The sequence below is a fragment of the Cottoperca gobio genome, chromosome 8 (assembly GCF_900634415.1).
Source record: "Cottoperca gobio chromosome 8, fCotGob3.1, whole genome shotgun sequence".
Taxonomy (NCBI): Eukaryota; Metazoa; Chordata; class Actinopteri; order Perciformes; family Bovichtidae; genus Cottoperca; species Cottoperca gobio.
The window spans coordinates 15,828,156-15,846,774 of NC_041362.1; the positions used below are offsets into that span (position 1 = coordinate 15,828,156).

An 18,619-nucleotide genomic window follows, 5' to 3' on the forward strand; every position below is an offset into this window, starting at 1 on the left:
AGCAACGATTGGGAGTAGTTCAGCAGAGTTTGGCCTTGTGCTGTTCTGATCAAAGGCAGGCGCGCCCCCCGCCTCCTCCTGCTGCTCCCCAAGGCTCCTCATCATAACCCCCTCTAAGATCTGCACACCCCTACCCCCACTCAAACCACACAAACCTCACTATAGACCTCAATCAGTCCACATTTTGGACGTAATGAAGGTTTTTGACATTTCTGGCCCTGACGACGCCACATACTCACTCGCCTCTTTAATTCATCAGACCCCTCAGCTTTGAGCAGCTGCTGTTTCCATGGTAACAAGGCGGTCGGTTAAGGTGTAGGGGGACTCAGATGTGGGTGGAGACGGCGGCCATTTCGCACACAGCCTCTCCTCTCTAACCCGCCCATTCCCTCGTTCATTTGTTCCGAGAGCAGGCCAACCGGCTCTTCACCCACTAACCACTGCACACATTTCTGGGATCTGGGTCATCGCTTCAGTGACTCATCTTTTCAGCAGAAAATGTTCAGAAGAGAGAGGAGGGGGGGGGGGGGGGGGAGGAGAAAGCAGAGGGTGATAAAGAGTCTGAGGGATGGAGGGATGGATGGGAGGATGATTAGAGACAGAGGGGGAGGAAGATGAGGTGGGAAGGGGACATGAGGCAGCAGAGGGGCTGAGATTAGGTGGAGGGGTGGTGTTTGTTTGTTTTGCCATGTTGGGTGTTCCTCTGGGATCTGCAAACCTGATGGGCGGGGAGGATTAGAGACCCGCTCTGGAGGCTCCATCATTATATTACCACCCTGAATGTGTGTGCATGTGTGTGCATGTGTGTGCATGTGCGAATCTTTAGAGGGGGTTGCCCTTTCTCTGCACTAGAATAAATGTTTCAACACAAAGGCTCTATTCAGGAGACAGGAAAAAATGTGTGTTTCCATATATGTGTGTGTAAGTGGGACAGCACATGGAGCCTGGCAGGAGACCAAGTGTGAAGCACTATGATTATATGAGAATGTGCAGGGGAAGAAACGGCTGCTATTTCAAGAGCTGTGCAGGTAGAACTATGAGTATCAGTGTTGTGTAGGTGTAAACCTCGTCCACCTCACAGACGAGCCCGTTTAAACTCAGCTTCACCTCAAATACAGGTAAAGATTACATTGGTCTACTTGTCATGTTGTGTTCAAGTGAAATGTACAATGGTCTTCAAATGGAGAGTTCACTTAACGCCAACCCGAATAATCAAACATTAGCAACTATAGTTCGACATGGGGCGTTTGTCGAGCTTAGGTTTCCTTTTCTTTTGCTCCAATCTGAGCTGCGAGCGTTAGCATGTAATGCTAACCAGCTACAGTTGTAACCCTGCGTTACTTCCTCGCAGGAGCATTTCATACGACATTAATTTCTGTTGCAACATTAAAACTTAAACTATTTGAAAAGACAAAAAGTAAAACATCAATCTGACCTCTGACAGAAGTATGTAACGCTAAGCAACGGAACTAAACAGGGTTGTTTTAGAATACTTATTGTATATGTTTCACCAGAACTAACTAACTACACTGCAAAACAAGAACAATGCTGAGTCTTTATTTTAATGTGTGTAATAAACTAGTGATGCTAACTGTAGCATTTTAGCTTCAGTCTAAGTGCGTATGCAAGTTATGCATGTAGCCATCGAGCACATATTGAGGACATCTTTAGTTAAACTAAACATTTAGCTGGAGACGAGTTTAACTCGTGGAGCTGAGGTTAGCTTAATTAGCTACAGCTGACTCATCACGGAAATGTATAATGTGTAATAAAATCATATATAATATAATAGTTTAATATGAGGGAACAGTCATCAAAGAAGGAGAAAAACAAACGATAAAGACTTGTAGCGTTCCAAATCCCAGTTTTATTGGTTGTTGGATTTCAGGTGAACCAATGGCACGAGAGAGGTTAATCCACAATATCAAAAGAATTATACAAAATAATAATACAAAAAGAAGTTCCAGTTATACAAAGCAAAAAAGTGGATTCTATTTTTTTTCTACTGCCCAAAAACTCTAGAGTAAGGCACAGTCATTACCACACGTTTACCTTCCACATCGTCCGTCTAAGCCTTGGTCTTGGTTACCTTGGAGACGCAGGTTTCTCCGAGGACAACCGCTCCTTTTAGTCGCTTGAGATTCTCAACCCTTCACGCAAAACAACTCTCGAAAACTTCAGTGAAAATTAAACGGTGTTGTTGAGGAGCTGGCTACAATCATGTATCATTTCATGGGGCTACAATGATTGGTTTTCCAGACTGATGCACATCAGAGGAATGCTTGATGAAGGTGATGATGAGGAGGATGGTGGAAGAGCCCAATCATTTAGGGCCCAGTGCCACAATAATCTTTGCTGTATTGTAAAGAATCCGTAGATAGAAACCATTAATATGTTATGGAGAAAGCAGAAGGGCAGAGACTCAAAGAGGGGGCTTTGTGCTACACAGCTGCATAACAGACGCTTCAGTTAAAGAGACGACAAATTCAAAGTCTGCTTCTTTTCTTTCTTTTTTTTATAACTTATCCCTTCACTGACGAGTCGGGAACAGAAAAATCCAACAAAAACTATTTGGTCACATCTCATTGTGAAGGCTGCCATGATGCTTCAGACGGACATTAAAACTAAAGCAGCAGCAGATTTGGGTTATTAAGGGCGCCCTTACAGCCCGTCTGTTATGTGGCAAGGCTCTCAGGTGCAGGGGCGGGGGGAAACTCACCATCTGTTGGTCCAGACAGTGCGAGATGCTCGACAGGACCGTCACATTTATGAACAGGTCACGAGTTATTACAACAGTAGCACCAGGTTCCAGGTGTGTGTGTGTGTGTGTGTGTGTGTGTGTGTGAGATGACGGTTTGTTAATCCAGCACCAAAGGTTGGGTCTAGATTAAGGCTGAGGTCTAGGTTGGGCTGAGGGATTCAAAAAGCAGCTTTCATCAAAAGAGTCTATAAATCATTTCACTCCAGTTGCTATGGCTACCTACTGTATCCATGATAATGTCTGTGCCTTGGACATAGAAAAAGAAATCCAGCTGTGTGTCAGAGCTTTTCTTCTTCCAGTAATACAGGAGAGTGCAGTAAACATACAGTACGTGACCGCACCGCTTCTATTCTTAATTTCTTTATATTGTTTTCAGGACAATAGGTTTAGTGTGTGTGTGTGTGTGTGGGGGGAGGGGGGGGTAAGTGTTTTAACTTCCTACATCCCGTTTGGTCCGGTACAAGCCCTGGCAACCAATGAGAACACAGCTAGAGAACAACACAGGAAACTGGTTTACACGTAGTTATTTTACAGTTGAGATGAATACGTTGGGGGGGGGGGGGGGGGTACCGGTCAGTTACATCATCTTCGATATCTTTATCATCAGATCCACTCCAGTTATATCACAGTCATCACAGAGGCTCATGAAAACAAAACATACCTCGGCCACAAAATCTGCTTCTACACGACGCAACCGCACAAAAACAGACCCACCGTCGCCATCGTGTGCATCCAGCTAACAGGAAGCAGATTTCATCCGCTGGTGGATCTGTTTTTGGGAGATTAGATCAGGAAACAGAGCTAGCGGCCGCGGTCAGGTAGCATAGATACTGCCACCGTTAGAGACGAGTAGAAAGAAGAGGGGGTTAACTCTGAGAGGAGGGGGCTCTTTGAAACGCGGCTCTGGCAGAGAGGGACGGCCCAATCGTAAGGCGAGGAAGGGGTGAGTGACAGGTCGAGCAGCGAACCAGATCGGAGCAGAAAAAAGTGCACAGCCCCCACGGTAACTATGGCAACAGATAAAGGTTGGCGCTGCAGAGCAGAGCTGGGAAAGGGAAGGAAAGGGAGGACGGAGGGAAAGGAGTGTCTCCTTCCTCCCTGTTCTCTCTGTGCAGTTTATCAACATATAAAGTCATAAGTATCATAATATAAGGAGGGGAGGGGGGAGTGGGGGGTAGGTAGACGTATGGGTGGGTTGTGCTGCGTCGCCACACTTCATTCATTCATCAGCATCGCAACAGCGGGCGACCGCATCCCCCCGCTTCCCTCAGTACTCCCACAGTGTGGCAGTCTCCAGGTCGTCGGCGTTGGCCTTCAGCACCCCGGCGTGGTCGCCGCGGAGGTACTTGCTGTCAGCGGCGTGGCGGATGGCCAGCTTGTTGTAGTCACAGAACTCGAAGAGGAAGTCGACGGGCGTGTCGCTGCTGCTCACCACCGATTGCTCGTTACCAGCCATCCAGTATTTACCCGTGGAGTCTGCAGGAGGAGGCGGGGAGAAAAGAGGTTTAAAAAAAGCGAGAGAGTGAAATTATGCAGATGGGGGGGGGATCATGTGGCAGAAAGGTGGGGGGAAGGGTGTTAAGAAATGGAGGGGGGAACAAAAGGTTCAGCTTAAAATTGCTTTGGTTGAAATACATAATGTGAAGGCGGGAAATTATCCGAACCAAATCCTCTTTATTGACACAAACTTAAGTCCATAATGAGAATCCCTTAAAGAGTGAACGCTTTAATCCCGTGTGTGCCTGCAGGAGGTTCCTCCACACGCTCCGACAAGCAATACTCAACATACAAGACACTGACCGTCTATCTGCCGTCAGCTCAAAACACCTAAACTGACCTTGCAGGCTGTACGCTCCGTCCCTGAACTCCAGGGTGAAGTAGTCGTAGGTTGAGCGGTTGGAGTCCAGCGTCCCCGTCACCTTCCTGCAGCCGATGAAGCCGTGCTCCCCGCGCAGCACGATGATCGGGCGGTTAATCAGCTTCATGAGGAACTCCTCGGACTCACCTGGAGACAGACAACGGGCACAGCTGGTTCAATACAAAGACACAACAGTTCCTTTCACTACATGCTTAGAGAGTTAAACACATTCAATTAAACAGGAGGTGGAAGAAGTACTCAGATCTTTTACTCAAATAAAAGTAGTTATATTATACTAAAGGGTTCAAAAGTATTAGCGTCAAAATATACTTGAAGTATCCAAAGTAAAAGTACTCATGATGCAGAATGGTCCATGTTGCTGGATTACAGTTATTGATGCATTAATGTGTTCATCACTTTAACGTTGCAGCTGGTAAAAGGTGATAAAAGGTATAGTGATACATCATACTTTATTTGTTGATAAGTAAGATAAGAAAAGTAATTCAAGTTATCAAATAAATGTAGTGAAGTAAATAATGTATTTCCCTCTTGATTGTAGAGTAGAAGCATAAAATGGTTGAACTTAATTACATCACAACTGTACTAAAGTTCAGTACTTGAGTAAATGTAATTAGTTACTTTCCACCAATGCAATTAAACACGCTGGCTCTTATATTAAAAGTACAGAATCTCTACATTCAAAGCTCTAACTTTCGTCACAGCTCACTGTTTGAGTGCTGAGTTTTCATACATCTCATAAAAAATGTATGCAAAGCAACTTGGCTTCATAAATGTCTTAAAGAGAGCGCTGTGGCAGCCGACAGCTCTCATCACAAACTGCAGCACAAAGCGAACGCTGCAGCTTTGATCCACTAATGCCAGCACCCAGCGCCCGCTGCATAAATGGAGTATCTTCTGATCTACTTGCTGACACGATGCTCGTGTCTCGCAGCGATGGAAGCAGCTGCTCTAATGGCGACCCGTAACGTTGGTGTGGGCTGGTGAAAGAAGCCAGTTAGCCTGGCTCTGTCCAAAGGTAAAATAATCCACCAGCACCTCTGAGCCTCACACGTTACGTCTTGTTTTGTTTAATGTGTACAAAAACCGAAGAGTAAAAACAACAATTAGCCTTTTTACACGAGATTATGTGGCCCCACATCAGATCGTCTACCTAAGCTGGTGGAGGTGGTGTCACCTTTACATCTTTAAATCTGTATATGCAAGTTTAGTCCAGTGGTTTCCAGCCAACACTCAAGATAAATCTGATTAACGGGAGAGGAAACAAGAAAGGTTCTGCTTTCATTTATCTATGTTCATTTGTGAAATGTTTCATTTCAACACTAACTAGTAACTATAACTGTCATAAGAATGAATTATAGTTAAGTATAAAGTAACATGAAAATACTCAAGTACAAGTCAAACTGAAGCTGAAGTATAATGCTCGAGTAAAAGTGACTTTCCATCTCCGTTTGGGTCATCGCTCCTCAGTGACTCTGCATACTTAGTTTACTCATGATGTTTCCAATCAACATGATTCACTTAACCACAGCATGAACATGGCACAAGAAGAAAGAGTCTCCAGAGAGGAAACTGCAACATTCTGCTGCAAGAAGCGGAACCAGCGCCGAAGCCTTTGAAGCTCATAAATCACTGCACTGAAATACTTCATCACTGCACTGAAATACTTCATCACTGCACTGAAATACTTCATCACTGCACTGAAATACTTCATCACTGCACTGAAATACTTCATCACTGCACTGAAATACTTCATCACTGCACTGAAATACTTCATCACTGCACTGAAATACTTCATCACTGCACTGAAATACTTCATCACTGCACTGAAATACTTCATCACTGCACTGAAATACTTCATCACTGCACTGAAATACTTCATCACTGCACTGAAATACTTCATCACTGCACTGAAATACTTCATCACTGCACTGAAATACTTCATCACTGCACTGAAATACTTCATCACTGCACTGAAATACTTCATCACTGCACTGAAATACTTCATCACTGCACTGAAATACTTCATCACTGCACTGAAATACTTCATCACTGCACTGAAATACTTCATCACTGCACTGAAATACTTCATCACTGCACTGAAATACTTCATCACTGCACTGAAATACTTCATCACTGCACTGAAATACTTCATCACTGCACTGAAATACTTCATCACTGCACTGAAATACTTCATCACTGCACTGAAATACTTCATCACTGCACTGAAATACTTCATCACTGCACTGAAATACTTCATCACTGCACTGAAATACTTCATCACTCACTGAATACTTCATCACTGCCTGAAATACTTCATCACTGCACTGAAATACTTCATCAGTGTACTGAAATACTTCATCACTGCACTGAAATACTTCATCACTGCACTGAAATACTTCATCAGTGTACTGAAATACTTCATCAGTGCACTGAAATACTTCATCAGTGTACTGAAATACTTCATCAGTGTACTGAAATACTTCATCACTGCACTGAAATACTTCATCAGTGTACTGAAATACTTCATCACTGCACTGAAATACTTCATCAGTGTACTGAAATACTTCATCAGGTACTGAAATACTCATCGTGTACTGAAATACTTCATCACTGCACTGAAATACTTCATCACTGCACTGAAATACTTCATCACTGCACTGAAATACTTCATCAGTGTACTGAAATACTTCATCAGTGTACTGAAATACTTCATCAGTGTACTGAAATACTTCATCAGTGTACTGAAAGGTAAATCGGTTAGTCATTGTTTGAACGGCTGAATCAACAAATCTCACCGACCGGCAGAGTCGATGGTTGCTGCTAGCTGGCCGTTTTTCTTGGCGGCGACATATTTCCCATTAGCAGCCCTGAGAGTCAGCCTCTTCCCACGCCACTCAATGTCAAAGTAGCAGTTAGCCGACCTGCAGAGAGAATGAGAAAAGTAAAAGGGCATGAGAGATAAGGAGGATAATTAAACTTAGTCGTTAGATATCAAGTAGCACACTTGCTTGAGTGTCAGGTGTAAACACACGGCCACATTTAACTCTCCTGTTGCTCAGAAAACTACACCCAGCTGTTTAATCCAGAACTTAAGTAACGGCTGGGTAATTGGATAGGTAGGCTCAAGGTATAAGCTTCTCTTGTAGTTAAATTGAATCAAATAGCTTGTTAATCATTTCACTTGCTGTTTTCATAGCCGTCGCATTCTGCCTTGCTATGTCATATTAGAGAAAACCGTCTTCAAAATGTTTCCTCAGACCACAGAAAGGAGACGTGGCTGGAAGAAAAGATTTTTGTGGTCTGATCTGCGAGGAGTCAAGAATGTGAAGAGGAATTTGGTGGAGTTCCTGCAGAGCGCTCGTGTGTCGACCTCGGATCATCTTAAAAAGTGGAGGCACATGCTCTTCGTCATACTGGATCAGATTTGTGTTAGGCTCTGTATCAATCTATGTCCTGTACATAGATTCTGTTCTTCTATCTTTGTGTTTAACTCTCCATTTCTAAAGGAAAACTTCACCTGAAAAAAAGGCCATTTGTGTATCAAGTACTCACCACTTGTTCCCTTGAATTCTTAAAGAGAAACGTGTTTTTCTCGCATGCCTCCGCAGTGAACAGTCTTGATGAACTGAAGTAAATTGGGGCCGCGTGTAACAGCATATGTATATCAAAGTATCGGTTCACAAACTTACACAACTCGTGCAGCGCAATCCAAGTCTCATTTATCCAGTCCGATGCTCACTACCTCCCAAACACACTTAGACTCACACCTGCGCACTGCTCGTCCGTGCGAGTACCGTTTACGCAGCATATGAAATGAGACTTGGATTACACTGCACGAGTTGTGTGAAAGTTCGTAAACTGAGGTTTTGATATAGTTTAGCGGTTGTTTAACGCCCCCCCCCCCCCATTTTCTTCAATTCATCAAGACTTCGTTCACCATGGAGGCTGCGAGAAAAACAACGTTCTCTCTGAGTCACGGGTCAATGACAAAGGGTCATCTTGGGGGTGAAGTATTTCTTGACTACACAAAAACAGAAACAAGTACTTTACTTAGTACTTAAGGATGACAAGATAAGTCTAAGCTTCTACTCCTGAATCTGTTTGGGGCCTCACAGGGAAATCATCCAGGAGCACAGGGTGAAAGGTCAAAAGGTCAGGGGTTAACAGAACTGCACATAAAAGAAAATCAGTCTCTGCAGGTTGAGGTTGCACCCAAATGCACTTAATCTCCCACAACATGCCACAGCCATGAGGTCACTCACTCTTCACCTCCCAAACACAACCCCCACTACACACAGACACACACAACTCCTATGTCATGTCACAGCTCACGTTACTGGAGGGGACTACAAACTAAGAGCTGTGACGGACCAGTATCAGGTTCTCCGTGATCACACACAATTACTGCCTAAGTGAGCGGATAGAGTGGTTGTGGTGGCTTTTAAAGTTTCAGACGTATATCTGCGTGAAGAAGAGGAGGAGATGTGATGGTGATGTCTGTGTGTGATGCGTACTTGGTGGAGGCGGTGCACTGCAGACCGCCATTAGCAGTCAAGGTCCAGTATTTCCCGGCGGCAGTCCGGAATGCGCACTTCCGGTTTTCGCGACAAATCTCCACCTGGAACACTTCCTGGTCGCCCTCCTCGTCCTGATTGGCTGACAGGTCCATACCTGGGCGGGGTCAGAGAAATGGCAGGGAGGGTTAGCTGAGACACAGGCTAGTGAGTCAGTCTTTAGCTCAACATGTGCACATGTGAGGGCCACAGGATGACCACTGACAACCAACAGTCCAGATGCAGACACACAAACACCCTGCAGTCAGGATCAGACGTACTAAATGAGCAACATCAGACGGGCTTGGATTAGCAAAGGATTTCACACAGCTCCATAAACACACACACACACACACACACACACACACACACACACACACACGTCACAGTCCAGACAGACCCCACTACCGTTCAAAGGATTAGTCGTCATGGTGGATGTGCATGTGGTCACTAAACACATAAAAAGCCACTGGCCTCTACCATGAATGTAGACAATAGCGAGCGCTAAACCATCAACAGAAAGTGCATCTAAAACTATTTTACATAAATCAATTATTTGTTATTATTTATTTGTTATATTATCATTTAAAGCGTCATCATGTTAGAGTAGCCTTTCAATCACTATATTTTAGCGTTCATGTCGTTTCGGGCGGTTATGTAATGGCTAAAGATAAGAGGATTGTTTTTTCTATAATACCAAAAATCCTAAAATGTCATCCTAAACTGAGATATAAAAGGATTGATTTAGGAAGCTTATGTAATGAGGCTCCATCTTCTCAAAAAATTAGGATTTGCTGCTTTTCTGTCTCTTGTGGCTGTAAACTGAATATTTTGGTGTTTTGGGCCGATGGTCAAACAAAACAAACAAACAAACAACAACATGAGCTCCAAGAAATCGTGACGGGCATTTTAAACTATTTTCTTCCACAACATAAAATTGATGAATCAAAAAAAACAAAACATTAATCCATATAAAGGTACGGATATCTAAAAGGGTTGTGTGTGTGCATGTGTGTGTGCATGTATACAGGACACCAGACTTCATTAAAATCACATCAACCCAACAAAAGCACTTAAGAGCAGCAAAGAGGTAAACAAACTATAGGATGAAGACCAACACAACACTTTACTGTACCGCTCCCGTCACACACTCTTCATGCAGCACAATACGTGCCATTGTATATGATGAGGTCATGGCGTGGACGGACCTATAGCTCGAGGGCTGCATAGAGAGATGGACTGTCTGCTGGACGTCTGTGTAAATGTGTGCAGAGCGAGACAGAGAGAGAGAAAGAAAGATGTGTTTGAGAAAACAAACCAGCGCACTCATGTGTTCCCCATCCGTCTCCCTTTTCACATGTGACGCCCTCCCCCACTTCATCTCATTTTCCCCATGTTTTCTTGTTCTTTTACAGCCTCACAACCGGCTGCAGTGGTCACGTAAAAACAAAAAGGGAATATCTGCTCTAAAATGCCGTTAATGATGAACAATATCTGTATGCGTGTCAACATTGGGAGAAGGTTCTCTGGTCACGTCGTTCAGCTGATGGATAGGTTTGCCTAATTTTCAGCTGATAGCAAAGGAGGGTTTTTTCTTTGTGTATCCTCACACATCGGACTTTTTCACACACACACACACACACACACACACATATGGGAACCACATGGTGTAGAGGGGAGGGCAAGATGTTTAGCTGCTACGGAGCAGGAGGGTTTAGAGGAACACATTAGAGGAAAGCTTTGGAGAAAAGAGGCTCCAGGATCGTCAGTCATGTCACTGAAGTCTCCTCTAATCCTCGCTGCTTCCTGCTCGGCCAACACAGTCACTCAGTACAGTAGTACCGGAGACAATATTTCTGTGGCAGGAGGGAGAAGAACCATCTGCTGGAAGCTTCTACCCGCCTCCAATTTACAGTGGGATCAGCGACTCCCCAACACCATGAGTCAGCTTTTCTTTAAATGTTCCAAAAACAGAGGAAAAATATGTTACCAGTTTATCAATCAAGGACTTTGACTCTAAAAGATGATAATTAACAGTTCTAGTAATACCTCAATATAAAAACATAGGTTATAAGCTCACTTTGAAGAAAAACATTATAGAAATAGAATTTCCATTACTGGTGCTGGTAGGTATGTTTTGTTACTTTTGGACACAGCCAGGGTAGACGTTTCCCCCTGTGCGATTAATGTTTGTCGTGGTCTAAACACATTTAGCTCTCAAGAATAAAGTTAAAACAAACACTCAGTCATTATTATAAAATCTTAATTAATGAAACTCCACACTCTGTAAAGTCACTGACGAAGGGAACAAACCCACATTATATATATGAAAATAAACCAGGAAACTTTAACAAACACGCACACTTCACCTGCCGTACCGTGAACTCCATGACAGTTGCCTTTAACACGGAGCTGATTTGACCAAATTATTCAAAAATCATTTTATTTGAATTTATGTGGGCGAGTGTCCTCGGTGTCGTCAAAGGAGGTTTTTATTCTCGTCATTTACAAACCTGAATTACGATGGTATTTGACTAGTCTCTCTCTGTGGATAGGAGGAAGTGCTTGTCTCCTTTCAACAGTCAGAGGCTTAGTGTCTCATCTTTATACACACACACGTTATCACAAGGAAAGAAAAATACTGGCGGGTACACACAACATGAAAATACAAGACTGACCGAGACAAAACATTCACCCCGAGGCCTCCAGAGCCTCAGCCCTGACCCTGAGAGAGGCCGAGGCTGCCTGTCAGGCTTCGTGTGTGTGTGTGTGTGTGTGTGTGTGTGTGTGTGTGTGTGTGTGTGTGTGTGTGTGTGTGTGTGTGTGTGTGTGTGTGTGTGTGTGTGTGTGTGTGTGTGTGTGTGTGTGTAATACAGATCACTTTGTGAAACTCAGGGTTAATGGAGGAGCAGGTAAGAGGGTCACTTACATACACACACACTCTCTCTCAGCGTCCCACTTCAGCAAACCACAACCCCACGAAAGACCTCAATCCATCTCAATCCACCCCGCCCACCACATTCAGCGTGATGGCGGCAGGCACAGATTGTTGGCCTCGGTTACTGTGAGCCAGCAGCACCGGAGGCCTGCTGTGAACGCACGCGATTGTATCAAGTGCAGTTGTGTGTGTTCGTGTGTTTGCCCTATTGTTCAGCAGGCCTGATCGAGGAGGCGACCAGCTGGGGCACAAACAGGGAGACAGATCAACGTCCTTTGTTCTGATCCACACACACACACACACACACACACACACAATACTGTACCACCGCTGCTCATACAGTACAGACAAACTGGACACATATTCCTACTTCCTCTAACAAATGCAAAAAAAAAGGGGGGGGGGGGGGGGGGGGAATCAAGGTCAGACATGCGAGATACAGTATTGTGCCCGGGGATGCCCCAAATCTTTTGGTAAATTGATTTCAACCCAATTCTGTGTTCAGTTGGACGGTGAGTTAGAGAGCATTAATGTGGAGACACACCCAGGAGCAGAATGACACTGGAGACCAGCTGAACGTCTAACCTATAATAAAGTAGACGACATTAAGGAGGAGAGGCTCCCTGGTGCTCTGCAGTCGACGTGAGGCAGCTCCCCTGGCACGCTCCCAACACACACACACACACACACACTATAAACACATTAAAGCGTCAGCATGTCGCAGCCAGTGAACATTACCAAGGATGCATGAATTGATTGCATCCCTTCTTTTTGTGCGCGTGTTGATGTGTTGTAAAGGGAGCAAATCATCACCCTCGACCCTGCAGGGATTAACTCGCATCAGCCAAGGTCGGAGTTGTGTCTCATTTCCTGCCAGAGGGAGGGTGAAGGATACAGAAAGGGTGTCAGGGCTGAATCATGGCCAGACACAACATGAAGTCTCAGTTTCAGTCTCTTCTTTCACCACACACAATTCAAAGCCTGATTTTTACACTTTTGAGAGCCTGCATGGCAACATTTCCAACAGTATCCTGAACAAAGAGGCATTGTTTCAACTATGACTTGCAAAAGCCAGTTGCTATAGAATAGTTTGACATTTTGGGACATACGCTCATTTGCTTTTCTGCTGAGAAACACTGGAAAGCGATTAAATGTCCTTAAATGTCAAGCTATTTGTTTGAACGTTGCTTGGCATTTTAAATGTTTTCACGTGGCTTTAGTCTTGTGTTAACGGGAGTTTTGAGGACTTCATACCTTGTAAATCCAGTATCCAGTAAAATTGACAGGAGGTTAGTCCCAGGATGAAGCCAGAAAGCATTCACGGTGCACTGCCTTATTGCCACATCATCAGATGTTAAACATTTGGACACAGAAAACGGTCCAGTCCCAACAGGGTCATACTCCACGTCAGACACCTCAGCCTTGCTTCTCTGATGACCACCAGTTATAAAAAGCAGTCAGCACTTAGTGGTCACACCAGTAGCCAACAGGAAACGATGGCCTCTCATCTATTTAGCTGACAAACCAGTGGCCAGTCTTCGCTCACACTTGCTGCACAGTTTAGAGGCAGAACAGGCCACTTAAAGACCGTTGAGCTCCAGGCTAACTGACCATATGAGGGTCGTTTGTGACCACCTATGTTTCAGGGATGAGGAGGGTGGAGGTTATGGTCAGGAAACAAGCAACAGCACAAGGTCACATTAATGGCAATTATGAGGACAGCAGAAGCCGGAAGACAGATAATGTGCATCTAATATGTCTGAGTGAAAATGAAGACGGCTTTCTGTTGGTCCCCTACATGACAAGACTTCACGCTTCAATAAGCCTGAATCATTTAATGGATTTATAGAATATATAATAGTTTTGGTTGAACTTCAAAAAAAGAGTCACACACTTGATCCAATTTAGGTCAGTTGGACTTAGTTAATATTGTCAATCAGAGTGAATGATGAAGGTCTAAACCGAATCTGATCTTGGTCACAAAATCAACAGTTTTGATTGGGCAAAGCAGCTTTTGGACTGACCCACTTGAGCTCGCTTAAGTCAAAAACCTTCGGCCGCTAATGAAAGCCAGCGACTTCAGCTGCCATCTTGGCAGCGGTCTGCCAGGCAAAGAGCTGCTGCAGAGAGAGTTAAGAGCAGCTGTCGGTTTAAGAACATCTGGAGCCCGTTTAATTCCACTCAACATTTAATCCACATCACAATGATGGAGTTGTTGCAGGGTTGAACGTGGTCTTCCTCTAAAACATTCAGACCTCATTTTGCTCATTTTGTACAGATTTGAGCTGCAGGGTGGCAGACATGACTCAAGTGTCCTTGGGCAAGGCATCAAATGAGGTCATCGACCTCATTATGGATGCGCCGATGCAACCTTTACTAACTCAATACCAGTTCTGATAAAGTCAAAGTATCCGTATCAACAGCTACAACATTAAAGTTAGCAAAGCCAAACCCAAGTCCAGCCAAATTTATTTGCTATAATGACATTTTACTTGTGCTGACAGAAATAAATCCTAAATATATGCATTGATCTGAATTGTTTTAGTATTCCGTCGTGTGACACACTTGATTCTGTGAGCAGGACGATGCTGTGGCATTTCACTGAGCTGCACCCTCCATTAAAAAAAACACATCATCTGATTTGGCAAAATGTCTCACAGACAGCAACATTTTTCACTCGGGGATTATTAAAATGCAATTCATGCTCTTATTACAGAGGAGGTCGTCATCTAATTCCAACAGATCCGTTTAAAAATCACCAGCATGTTTTAATGTTTTCATGGGGTGACCCTGTTTATTCAATCTCTACTTTCAAATACGGACTCCATTTTGTGTGTGAGACTTGTGAAAAAAAAAAAGGAGGAGTAACAGCTGACAGAGAAAAGTGGATAAATATCCCCTCAACATATAAACAAAGACGGGCGGCAGAACAAACAGACTCGGGGTGTGACAGAGACAGGAGCGGAAAATAAAAAGGATCGACGGATCATACTTTCTGTAAAGACTTGCAAAACCACTACACCGCACGCCATTCTCCCCTGTGTGTAGCTCTGACCAGACACTAAATATAGATTTAGAGAGCATCAATTAGTATATTCATATCATTCATTACAGCAGACAGTCAGTGCCACAGTCTCTGCTTTCTCAGGCGTTGATGATTTTTTTGTGCCGATTCAAAGAGGATTTTAGAGCATGATTCACTCTCACTGTTACCTTAAATGTAAGTGCTTCAGATTCATTTCAACATCGTTTTTGGTGAAATTCAAGGATTCATTCACTCATTAATCTATTGAGACACTCATCAACATGAGGGATGCCACTGATAATGACCTCAGACACACAGCAGCCAGGCCTGAAGGCTGGACGAGTGGGGGAGGAGGCAAAAGGAGAAGTGGAGGGAGGATGGCAAAGATAAAGACGTGAGGAAAAGGAAAAGATAGAATGGAGGCAACGGGAGTGAAGAGGTGAGAAATGAGGAGATTGTGAGGAAGAAGAGATGGAAAAAGTAAGGAGGGGTGAGGGACGTAAAGGAAGGAAGGAAGGAAGGAAGAAGGTGGAGGGACAAGCTCGAATCTCACTCTTGCAGATGAAAACCAAACAAACACACACACACACACACACACACACACACTGTGGAAATAAAAACTATTAACCAGTTAATATCTGAACTAGGCCTAAATGAAGAAGCATGAGGTCTGAAGAGTTCAGCTGCAGGAAGATGATAATACTCAAGAGGATTTTTAGTGTTGGGTTGCAATGCCATCGGGGCTGACGTTCTGTTCGACAGCTCGTTAACGTTCAGGGTGATGAGTTCCGTTTTGCATCGTTAATAAAGTTCTGACTAACAGAACAACAGTGGACGTGAAGTGAAATGTTTCAATAGAGATTATGTGACGATAAACTTCAAATTATACTCAGTCTGTACTCTTTTAAGTTGCAAAGTATTTGTTATTATAAAACGCCTGGAACAAAATAATTTTATGTAGCAATTATAGTCAAATGTTGCCTTTTATGAGACATTATACTCGCATCTTTTCTCTCTAACTGTAGAACATGTCTGCCTTGTGCCAGTAACAGTTCATGGCTGCTCTACATTTGAATGATGGCACACGTGCACATGATGCTGCATGTGTTCACAGGGTCCTTTGTTAACACTCTTTTCATGTTCAATGTCTGTAAAATATTCACTAAAAACACTTGCAGCTAACCTGGACAATACTCAGTGTTTATCAGCTTGTATTTTCAATTTAGTTTAAAAAGAGTGAGGGCTTTCCGCTCCACTTCAATATATTACAGGCCTTTAGTGTTTTTGAGTTTGGAGGCTATTTAGATATACATACAAGGATGTGGACTATGGTTAAATATGTAAATACACTCACAGGCCTTCGTGTGAACATGTAGGTCATTAACATGTCCTATACCCTTCCCTATGGGATGAGAACAAGTGGTGTGTGTGTGTGTGTGTGTGTGTGTGTGTGTGTGTGTGTGTGTGTGTGTGTGTGTGTGTGTGTGTGTGTGTGTGTGTGTGTGTGTGTGTGTGTGTGTGTAGGCTGCAGGGGGGGATGTAGCCTGACATTCCATCACTTTAACCCTTCCTCTGCTGGAGGATGAGATACCAACACACACAAGCAGTCACCGGTAGGACCACCTGGCCTACAACACACACACATACTCACACCGGGCCACTACACCCACCTTGCCGGGTAGAGACGTTCCTCTCGTTGGCAGCGGTGAGCACAACCTGCGGGTGGCTCTGCTCCAGCACGAACAGCTCGTCCTTGCCCACGCGCGCGCTCTTCCCAGACTTCATGGTACCGGAGGGCCCCGAGGGCGCGAGGTACCTGCCGCTACAGTCCCTGAACGCCACCTTGCCGGAGCGGAACTCCAGCGTGTAGCCCGTGGTCTTGTCCGTGGTGGCGAGCAGCGCGCCGTCGTTCCTCAGGAAGCGGTTGTCGGAGGTCTGCAGGTGGTAGCGCTGCTCGCGGAACACCAGCGTGATCATGGAGTCCACCCCCCACGGGACGTCCCGGTCGATGGCAATTTCGTCCACCTTGCCGCTCAGGTGCGCGTACCGCTTGCGCGTCATGCTGAAGATGTTCACCTGCGGGTGCATGGCGATGTGCACGCTCCATTTCTCCGCCACAGAGGCCGTCTGGGCGAAGCAGATGATCCGGTCCTCGGTGCCGCCCAGGTAGCGGCCATGCGGTTCCGACTGCAGGGACCAGCGGCCGTCATCATGCGCGGTGATGACGAACCGGCACTCCGAGCCCGGGGTCTCACTGTCCCCAGTGACGTTCCCGTCCTTATCAGCGGCGATGTACCGGCCCAGATGTGATTTGAGGTGGAACACATTCCCGCTGGAGTCGTCGCCGCTCTGCTCCAGGGTCCAGATCTGCTTCTTCTTCATGCTCGAGGCAGAGGCGTTGATTTTGAAGCCGAAGATCTCTGCCGTGAGGTATTTGTTCCCGCAGTTGATGAGACCGAACTGGATCTGCAGCATGTCGCTGGTTCCGTTAGTCGCGCCGTTAGTTGTCATTGTCGGTTCTGTGCGCTCGAGCCTCGGTCCGGACCGGTTCTGTGTGAGAGGGATGAAGGGGGGGGGCGGTTCTGCTAGTGAGCTCGCGGCTGAAAGGGTTGGGATGCTGTGCTGCCTCGCGTGCTTTTCTTTGTTTGGGGAGTGTGTGTGTGTGTGGCTGAGAGGGAGTCTGTGAGCGCGCGCCACCGGTCCTCAGTGCTCTGCCTGTCTCAGCAGCGCGAGCCCGTCGCCACAGCTGCAGCCTATATAACCATCAGTGACGTTGCGCTTCTGGCCACGCCCCCTCAGATGGACAGAAATGTGGGAGCTGAACTCAAGTTTTATTACTCTTTTCCTCTGATGATGTTCTGTCGCTTTTAGCTCTAAATCCTCTCTGTTACACCCCCCCCCCCCACTGATAATCTGTTTCTTAAAAGACTCATCAGTGAAATTAGTGTGTGCAGATAAGTGAAGAAAGGCTGCTACTTAAAGGTGCAATGAGTAATGTCTGGCTGACATGCTCAAAACTAATAGGCTGCAGCATTTCGACCAAACTGCTGAAACTCTTGAGAGCTTCTTCGTGTGTGGCGTCGGCCTATAGTAGCAAGAAAACATCCGACAACGACGCCATATGGACTGTTTGTACGGTTCATGTTGTCATTAGTTGCACTAAAGATACGCTTTGCTAAATGGCCAACGTTAGATGTTGTGTACCAGTCTAACGAAAACGTTGCAAGTTCAGCATTAAATCTTATCTCTTTATTCGCCAAGAGCTGTGTCCAGCAGTGGAAAGCCACACCAATGTTTACTCATTTTGTTTCTTTTTATATCTCTTATTTTCTTTGCCTCCAAATGCGGTTTCTTGCCCGGGGCGGGTTGTTGGGATGGCGCCAAGAGCTTCAGCCATCGTCAACGTGATTAACAAGCCCTTGGTGCAGCTGTACTTCTTCTCCCTCTGTACTGAGGGCAGACT

The 18,619-nt window shown here is 45.0% G+C and overlaps 1 protein-coding gene across 1 annotated transcript; it reads right to left on the reverse strand.

Annotated features, from left to right (window-relative positions):
- Positions 1-1,839: 1,839 nt before the first annotated feature.
- On the reverse strand, positions 1,840-17,895 carry fscn1a (fascin actin-bundling protein 1a). Its single transcript, XM_029438512.1, has 5 exons — positions 16,827-17,895; positions 9,155-9,311; positions 7,440-7,561; positions 4,599-4,766; positions 1,840-4,237 (listed from the first exon to the last, which is right to left on the reverse strand). Exons 1-5 carry the CDS (start codon positions 17,665-17,667, stop codon positions 4,029-4,031), a joined length of 1,497 nt encoding a protein of 498 aa, XP_029294372.1. The 5' UTR covers positions 17,668-17,895; the 3' UTR covers positions 1,840-4,028.
- Positions 17,896-18,619: the final 724 nt, after the last annotated feature.